At 34.5% G+C, this 9811-nt stretch overlaps 1 protein-coding gene across 1 annotated transcript; it reads left to right on the top strand.

Moving 5' to 3' along the window:
• Positions 1–3329: 3329 nt before the first annotated feature.
• On the top strand, positions 3330–8002 carry LOC134839334 (sialin-like). Its single transcript, XM_063854846.1, has 5 exons — positions 3330–4059; positions 4887–5188; positions 5640–5910; positions 6269–6474; positions 7421–8002. Exons 1-5 carry the CDS (start codon positions 3604–3606, stop codon positions 7887–7889), a joined length of 1704 nt encoding a protein of 567 aa, XP_063710916.1. The 5' UTR covers positions 3330–3603; the 3' UTR covers positions 7890–8002.
• The last annotated feature ends 1809 nt before the right edge of the window (positions 8003–9811 follow it).

Raw genomic sequence — 9811 nt, 5'->3', positions numbered from 1 at the left:
CAAACTTTTCAGAAAACATACACGAAAACAGAAATCAAATGCTTAATTTCCCATTTGATTGTTATCTTCGAAATTTTATCGCAGATGTTCAATGGACGCTAATTAAATCTTAAATTTTTTTTTCAAATGAATTAAGTTAATTTTGAATGCTGATCAGTTCGTTGCGTGCACCGTATGAGCAATTTAAACCCCAATAATGTAAAAATATTATTAAACACAAATATGATTTTATTTTTTGATTTTGAACATCAAAATCCTTTAATTAGTTTTTACCTTTCGATCAAAAATTGTAGTAGTGAGACCAAAAATTCTGAGAGAAAAAAACGCTTTGCAAAACCACTACCACTTCTTTGCTGGGGTAAACTTGACTGCCAAATCCTGACGTAAATCCTGTTGAAGTTGAATTGTTTCAAATCTGCCATAAATAAACCATTTTGTTTATTTTTAATCATTTCATCAGGCTGATTAAAAGTCTCAATCACAATATCTTTAATTAAGTTTTCTCAACTATCAAAGTGAAAAAATATACCTAATCTAAAATTGCATGATTAATTTACACCTGACAACTTAGCTCCAAAAACTGCGGAAGCAAAACAACTTTTCTTATAACTTCAAATGTAATTTCATTTGTTGTTTTTTTTTCAAATATAAAAAACTTAATATTTGCTTTTTTATGCAGAGAAGTGCAAAGTTGGATATTATTAATCTAACTAATGCTAAATTCGTTTTCAGGAAAGTTTATTTTTATCTAGGAACTTTGTTTTTAAGCCATGTTTTTGGTTTCCAAAAACGTTTCTGCGAATACCAATAAATACACATTTTTCGTTTTAATAGTAATTGAGCGGGTTCCAATTTCAATAATAATGCTGCATAAAAAAGATGAAACATCCAGTAACGCCCAATAGAAGTCTGCTTGATACTTTCGATACTTTTTGGAAGACATTTGATACTTTTGCTATATCGATATATGATTGGTTTTTGATGAGGGTCTTTAAATTTTAATGAAGGTGTTTTTCATAATCTTTAGCTAACAATTTTTTTTTCAAATGCATCTTTAATTTCAGATTTTCTGGCAATGATACTTGAAAGATACGTTGAAACTATTTTTGGTTGCCTCAGCTTCAAACCCAATTAGGAGTGTAAAGAATCGAAAAGGCAGTGTGTTGGGGTATCTTCTTCATACATGGATTGTGCAAACTATTATCCAAGTTCTCATAATTCATCTAAGACATTATTCACCTGGGTTACATGCAAAAAATTGTATGACATGCAAGGAATTGCATAAAAATTGTATGACTAGCAATTTTCTATTTGAAAATTTGTTTGCTTAGCACTTTTGGCCAAACCGGTCAGTTATTCAAGTGATAGCAATCAAATTTAGCATTATAGACATCTCATAGATAGATCTGACACTCATTTTGTGAATCATAGAAAAAAATATATTCAGTAAATATAAGACAAGTTTTGCAAAAAACCACCGGTCAAAATTTTTGTTAGTATGTTTATAGATAGACAATAATTCAAAAAAATGTAGCGAAAAACTTTTTAGAATATAACAAAACGCTATCATAAAAAATAATGCTTTCAATCAATAAAAATCGCCAACTTTATTTTCGTTTGCTTACAATTATTATTTCTATTCCTTTTAAATGCTGCTGAGAATTGATCTACAGTGCTACTATAAATATCTGTCAAAGCATCAATTTCTAAAGATATGTTTGCAAAGTTTTCATTAAAAATATATCGAAAAGTGAAGAACCAAGTTTAACTCAATGGTCGTAATATAAAAGACACAGAGGGGAAGCAGAGCTTCGCACCAATTGCGATGCCACCTGAAAATAGTATTGCGAGCCAACAGACAGGAAATTGATAGATAGCACTAAGTCCAGAAAATTTTCAAAAAAATTGAGCGACTGAAACTTCAATATTTTGTCTGGAATGATGCTCTATTTGCGGAAAACCCGTCCAGTCCAGAAAAACAATTGATGGCGTTTAATTAAACAACATAAAAAATTATCGAGTGGCAACTGAGCCGACAAAACTTGGTTAAGTTACCGTAGAAATAAAAAAAATTGTTAGCATGAAACACTTGAAATAATAATTTCGATTTCAAGATATTTAGCCCTTTATGCGATCCAGAAGGGAGCCCAAAGATTAAACATTCAACTTGTCGTTAAACGACTCAAAACTAGATCATTTTGCCAAAAATATCCGCTGAAGTTACTTCCCGGGAAATTATTAAGCAAAAAAATATACAAAGTCAAGGTTAATAAAATTACAAAAAGCAGACGTAATTCAAAGCAAAAAAAAACTACAAAGTAAACTACGAGCAGCGAAAAAAAATCAGTTCTACAAAGCAAACACAGAATAAGCCGGCAGTTTGTTTTAAAAACTCACTCAATAAAAAAACCATCCCAACCATAAATATTGTGCACTTTCTTCTTTTACCAATTGTGTTTTTCGCATCAATTTTTATACAGTTTGGCTCAATTAGCGTGTCTCAACTCATTCTGGATTAGTTTTTGAACTGGATTAATTCGTCAAACTGCTAATGAAAAATTGCAGTATTTGTGAACTTAAATTATCTCATATTGGCCAAAATAGTCCCACAATTAAACCACTATAATTCCATTACAATAAGCACAAGCGGATCAATTGTTAATTTGAGCTCAGGTCATCGACATGTTTAAGGTGCCGTAAAAAGATTTGAAATTGCCCTGAATACAAAAAAAAACAACCCCAAGCATAACTATTTCATTATTTTCCGTAAAGAATGAACGCTTTTTTTCATCGGAAGGTCATGAGCATTATTTCTCTCAAAACAATTCACGCCTAGAACTGCGCCCAATAAAGCATAGCCACTCGCGGTAGCTGAGGCTTGCCAATAGCTGATAAGAATATTTAAAGCGTGGGGTGAAAGCTGTTAAATTTAGAGAACATCAATGAAACTTTAAATGGCAGAGTGAAGACCGTGGTTTTGACTTTACATTTAGACCAAAATGGTCGGACAAGATCTCAAGGCTTGAGCAAAAGTATCTCAACGAGCAGGACTGACAAGCGCTTAATACAAACAAGCATTGGGCTAAAAATATTAATTAAGTTCTATGAAATCGGCAGGTAAAATGTAAGCGACCAAAGAAAGTCTCTAAAAATACGAATTTAACCTCTACACGCAATGACCTTTTACTATTTGCTCTGACCCGACAAAGTTCATCAAAACTAATTTCACGCTTTACCGCACGGTTTTTATCATGAGAATCTGGGGTTAAATGTGAAGAATTTTTTCCAAACTGTTTGATTTTGAGTTATGTGCCGACTGAGAAATGAAACAATTAATAAACTTTCGACCACTCTTACCGATTTGGCAATTTGAATGATATTTACTCTCAAAATCCCAAATCATAGTGCTTTGCATCCTCATCCTAAGTAAATCTTGTGATATGACTTTTCGAACACAAAAATGATTTGAATTTGTTTAATTTCACGACAGGAAATTTGAAAACATCCCGTGCATGGCTCAAATCAAGGTTTAAACTCACTTTAAATCGGTCGGACGGGTATCGTCTTTATTTCAACAACCAGCGGATTTAAATTCACTCCATAATGGTCTCCGAAGGGATCAAAGAGTCTCATGATCGAGCTAATTACTTGCCGCTGATTGATAGCGATACCTGTGACCCCCAATTAGATAACAATCACCCTTTGGGGGTCGATTTCTCCGTGTCAAACTACAACAACAACCTTTCATACCAATACGGGCTCAACGAAAGGGGCCTGAAATTCGAAGATAATCCAAACTTTAAAATGGATTTGTGTGAAGATGGTAATAAAAACTACAGGAAAGAGAGAACACCGACTAAGAACTCGAACGGAAACTCGTCCCGAAGCTGGTCGACTCCTCGGCTGTTTCCCTCCTATAGACTGTACGTGGCTTTGATGACGTCACTGGCTATGTTTCTCGGGTACGCTTTGTTGACTAACTTCAGTGTGGCGATTGTGAAGATGGCGTATCAGAAGCCGACTACGATAGAGGGGTCTACTTCCTGCATCGCATATGTGGTACGCTATCTTTTTATTATTTGTTTCCAATATAAGCTCTAGTTCATCAATTAATAAAAAAATCATCTTAAAGAACCCAGTCTGGGAGAATTGATATTTGTATTCAGTTTTAAGACGGTTTATCCACAAGGGAAAGGACTAAATTACGGGCTGTTCAGCTCCTCACGGAGAACCGTTGTTATGTCCTGCTTAAGAAAAACATAAAATTTTTGGTTATTTTTCTGAGCTGGGTAATGTTGCCTCACCGTCAAGCAACGTGCGCCGATCATTGTGGGCCTCGACGTTTCTGAGCGCAAAAAAAAACGTTTTTTCTTTTCAGACGTTTCTGAGCGCAAAAAAAACAGTATTTTAAGAGGGATGGTGGTGTAATACCACCGGTATACTTTTTTAAACTCAATCAATTTTTAAATCTATTGTAATGAATGCTTGTCTTTTCTTCTGTTGAAACGGTCGAGTAGAAATGTCGAAAATATTAACTATTTAATTGAATTATCTAAAATAATTTCAAGCATGTAGTTTTCCATAATTTTTTATTGGAAAATTAACAGAACAAAAAAATTCAACACTGATCCTATTTTTCCTTCCACTAGAAAATAAAATGAAAACTGAATAAAATGAAATGAGTTTTGCGTTGAATATTTGTTTAAAAATACATTACTAGAATCTAAAAAAATTTATTTATTACGGAAAGCTTAATAACTACTCCTTTATTCAGAACTGATGGTTTTACCCAAAGATACCCGCTAAAACTAGCTAGCCGACTTTTTAGTAGTATGTGAGTATACTTTCATTACCATTAACTTGTTCGAACTTTCTTCTCGTTTCAGAACCAAACAACTTCTAGCTCCAACAGTCTCCAAGGTGGTGACTTCTCGTGGTCCCCTGAATTGCAGGGGGTGCTTCTCTCCTCTTACTACTACGGGTACGCCGCCGGACAAGTGCCGGGGGGTGTAATCGCCGGCAAATATGGAGGCAAGAAGGTCATGGGAATGTCCATGCTCATTTCAGGAATGGCTACATTATTAACACACGTCGCTGCGATCTCAAACGTAGCGTTTCTCATCGTGCTTCGGATCTTCATTGGACTCTCGGCTGGCGCCAACTACCCGTCGGCTATGGTTCTTATGGGGTAAGACATAGTTATAGATATTTATGCAAAAATCTGTATCAAGTTCTATCTCAATTAGTACCCGAAGTTCAAATTAGTTTTAGGAGAAAATTTCAGATAAACCACTTATGCTGCTGAGCAGTACGTTCCGCTTAAGATTTCTCGTATAGTTTTGTTCTCATTTAACAGTTTTCATTTTCACAAGCACAAGCTCATTAGGATCTTAAGCTCTTTTCACACGCGGACTAAATAAACCATGCATTACAAAAAAATTTAAGATCTATTTTTAGCCTTCTACCACCAATAATTACACCATAAAATTGATGCTCGTGCTAGGTTTGGGCTGGGGGGGGGGGAGGAAGGCGGGCGGGTTTTTACGAGGAGTACTTTCATAGTTAAAATTTTAGGGAACCATCGTTATCCCAAAGCATGATGGCTTGTTTCCAGGAGTTTACCTTTCAGATATTTTCAGCTACTGGAGCTACGACAATGAAAACACACTTCTCGTTGCGCTGGCGACAACCGGGGCCAAAATAGCCCCGGTGGTGTCCCAAATAGCGAGTGGGTTCCTGGCGGACTTCGACTTCCTCGGTGGGTGGCCTCTGGTCTTCTACTTCTGGGGTATCCTGACATGTGTCTTTGTGCCCATTTGGTTCCTGTCTGTGAAAGAGAAGCCAGATGATCTGCCAGTTACTGAAGATGGACTGGATTCTTCTCTCACTAGGAAAGAGTTATCTCTGTCGGTGGGTTTCTCGAAATAAGACTTTAACATGTATTTTCCATCACACTGGATGCTAACTGGAAAAGACAAAAAAAACTAAATAAAGTAAATAGAAGTGCAGATTCTGATTTATAATACATTTAACACTTACAGATTATAAAAAAGATGTCTCGGTTCGATTAGCGCAAAGAAATCTCTTAAAAGTAGTTGAGTGATACTTTTTTTACAAAAAAAAAAACGTAGTCTCATTGAAACTAATTTACTATATCATTCAGTTCGCCCCACTTATACATTTTTTGAACTTTTTAAAGCATCTTTGTCCTTTTTTGAATTATAAAAACATTTATTGTCCAAATTTAATGAGAAAGTGTTTTATTCAGATTGACTTCAGCAAAGAAATTCCCTGGAGGAACATTTGCACTAGTATCAACGTATGGAGTTCCTGCGTGCTGATGTTTTGCACTGACTTTATGTACACCCTTCTTCTAACTGTGGTGCCCAGCTACCTGTCTTACGTGTTGGGATTCGACGTCCATCTGAGTGGCATATACGCCGCCTTACCACATGTTTTCTGCACAGTGTTCAGGAATGTAAAATAATTTTCAAAAAAGCCAAAAAAAATCGCAATTAAGTCAGCAGCGGTGAAATAATTTTCAAAAAGCCAAAAAAATTGCAATTAAGTCAGCAGCGGTGAAATAATTTTCAAAGAAGTCAAAAAATTCTCAGTTACGTGTCAGCATCGGTGAATCATAAAGAGTTATTAGAGATCTTGATAGTGATCTTGATCTTAATCTGGAAAACGGAAAAGCTCAGACTAGTTTTTCTCGACACTTTTAAAAAAAACTTTTGTGATCCAAAAACTTTCCATGGTTAAAAATGGAGAGGTAGAGAAATACAAAAAAGAGCAGAATCAGTCATAGTTACTCATAAAACCTGTATGGTAATGTAACAATTAGTAATAGCAGAGCATAAATTCGCATATATTACATAATAGCGAACATCAAAATCAGCCTACTTTTGAAAAAAAAAACCTAAAAAGTGATATCTGTATTTTGAGGTCTCGAAATTCACCAGAGAGTTTTAATGGAAAAGAACCATCAAAATCATTTAATATTTAGAATTTTTAGAAAAAAATACATTTCAATATTTGCCATTATATTTGTTTTAAGCGAACATCAAAATCAGCCTACTTTTGAAAAAAAAACCTAAAAAGCGATATCTGTATTTTGAGGTCTCGAAATTCACCAGAGAGTTTTAATGGAAAAGAACCATCAAAATCATTTAATATTTAGAATTTTTAGAAAAAAATACATTTCAATATTTGCCATTATATTTGTTTTAAGCGAACATCAAAATCAGCCTACTTTTGAAAAAAACCTAAAAAGCGATATCTGTATTTTGAGGTCTCGAAATTCACCAGAGAGTTTTAATGGAAAAGAACCATCAAAATCATTTAATATTTAGAATTTTTAGAAAAAAATACATTTCAATAATTGCCATTATATTTGTTTTTACACTCCTGACTTTTACAGTATTCTATGCTCGTATTTCACCGACTTAGCTCGATCTAATCTAAACTGGAAAACGATCAACATCAGGAAAATGTTTGTAGTTTTCGGGGGAGTGACCGCCGCCATATTCTGTTTCTCAATCCGGGTCGACCCTTGCAACGCCACCATGGCTATCATTTTCCTCAGTATGGGGTCAATAGCCAACTCATGTTTTATCACTCAAATTTGTTCGCATGTTTTGGACATATGCCCAGATAAGTTTTTCGTTGGCGCTGTGTTTTCGTGGGTCAATATGTTCGGAATTATCTGCAGCTTTATCGCACCACATGTCTCTGAATTTTTGACCTCTGGGAACGTATACAGCTACACTTCATGGCAAAGAGTGTTTGACCTTTGTGGAATTGTGAATCTAGTCGGGGCTTTTGTCTTCACAGTGTTCGCCAGTTCAAAAATGATCTCGACGCGCACCAACTACCAGCCTATTAAGTAATAAAACATCATCAAACAATGACCAATTTTGAATATGTTGTACAGAATGTTCCGACCAAACAGTTTTCGAATTTTAGCTTCAAAATTTTTAGAATTAGGAAATTAAAACCACTTTTTTTGCGCTTTGATTTTTTATTCGAAATGACTATTGAAAGGTCTTTAGTCCAGCTATACTCTGTCGACATTGAAATTATTTGGAGGACAAGTGGATTTCATCCTATTACTACAGATTCATTTCTTATAATAAATTGAAGGAGGATATTTTTTATAACAGCAGATTTCATCCTATTTAACAAATAATTGCACATTTTGGTCTATTTATGTATTCGGAACAATCAATGCCCTTAATCATGCTCATACAAGTAGCTTGCTTGCTGTCCAGAAATTTTATCTACTAAGGAAATTGCCAGAAAAAGGGTGCAAAAGGTCAGACTGCTGGAAAGAGAGTTTTTGATATAGCACGAAAAGTTCACGAGGAAGAATTAGAATTTTTGGGTAGCTGAATTTATTGAGTAAAAAATTGATAATTTCATATCAACTTTAAAAAAATGGTCGGAACAACAATTGCAGGATATGTGTATAAAATATTTTTCTACTATAATAACCTACTTATATGGAGCTATTTACAGTTTTGATGAGAAATTAAGTTTCTAAAAAACTTTAAACAGCGTGTGTTTCAAAACCAACTGGGATAGCCGGTTGCTGAGGAAGTAGAGCAGAATGTTCCAGTCAAATTAATACAAGCAAAAAAAAAATCAAAATTTAACAGTTTTTAGGTCGAAAAAAAATAAAAATTTATTTTTGCAATTTTTATTGTCTAAATTTCCCGTTATTTTTCTTTCTAGAAACAGCGATGACTATAGTCTAAAAAAAGTTCAAATATAGCGTTCAAATTCTAGTAAGAGTAAAATTGGGAGGCCAGCCTCTCACCAATTTCATCTAATTTAATCTGAAAATCCGAAATACGCAGAACAATTTTTAGCAATTAGTCAATTTTTTTTAAATACATTTTTTTCAAACGAGAAAAACGACTAACAGGGTTTTTGTATGCTACCACACTTCAAGCTCCTCTGGAGCTTTCCTTGAGATGGGCCAGGTGGGCGTGAAAGAATTTCTAGTCTCCATAACTCCTTTCCATTCATCGAGTCGTCGAAAACAATAAGCGAATTAGCTGCTAAAACTCCTGTTAACGGATAGCTATAAACTAGAAAAATTTAAGAAGATTCTAGAACTCAGAGTTCACGGCTTGTTTTTTAATTTTGTTTTTTGAAAGCTCAAAGTGAAAAACTGAGAAAATTTAAAAATCAATTTTTGTTTGAACAAAGTAACGGTTTGTTTTTTTTTCACAGAATTGGGGTTGAGAAATTAGCGAAGCCAAGATTTGCTTAGAATTACTCAACTCAAACCTAGATTCAAAATATACTTTTCAACTCGACTACCGCGAGCAAAAACAAGGGAAATCAAAGCACTTCCGACCAAAGTTACTCGGTCAATAAACTGAAATTAGGTCGGAACTGAGCTTCATTCTTCTACTGACTTCTACAAACAACCAATAGCGTTGGATTAATTGTTTCATTAGAGAAATTTTGCTTGGTTTTTTCCTCGCGTTTGAAAGTAGAGTGGTCATTTTATCCATTTTCCGATTAATCTTTGTGACTGAATTCCTGCTTTGACTAACCTTGTTTCTCAACCGAGATTCATTTTCTGAGAACAGTAATAAATAATTTGTAACAAAATTTTAGGAGTCTACAAACGCTGGTTTAGCAAAAACTGGCAGATAAATAAGAAGACTGCTCGTATATCAGGGAAAACCCCTGTCTTCCGACTCCCTCTTAATCGGTATCGAATAGAATTGGTAAGAAAATTATTGAAAAACCACAATTTTAGGACAATATCAAACAACAAGTATGAAAATTTGTGTAG

This window comes from Symsagittifera roscoffensis, chromosome 2, assembly GCF_963678635.1.
Source record: "Symsagittifera roscoffensis chromosome 2, txSymRosc1.1, whole genome shotgun sequence".
Taxonomy (NCBI): Eukaryota; Metazoa; Xenacoelomorpha; order Acoela; family Convolutidae; genus Symsagittifera; species Symsagittifera roscoffensis.
Note: the sequence above shows the minus strand (reverse complement) of the source record. Positions and strands in the feature narration are given on the sequence as shown.

Bases quoted from the DNA above. Each gene is read 5' to 3' on its own strand.
- LOC134839334 (XM_063854846.1), top strand. From the start codon at position 3,604: ATGGTCTCCGAAGGGATCAAAGAGTCTCATGATCGAGCTAATTACTTG. The intron at 5,189-5,639 runs GTAAGACATAGT...AGATATTTTCAG, and splicing joins TCGGCTATGGTTCTTATGGG to CTACTGGAGCTACGACAATG. The intron at 5,911-6,268 runs GTGGGTTTCTCG...TGTTTTATTCAG, and splicing joins GGAAAGAGTTATCTCTGTCG to ATTGACTTCAGCAAAGAAAT.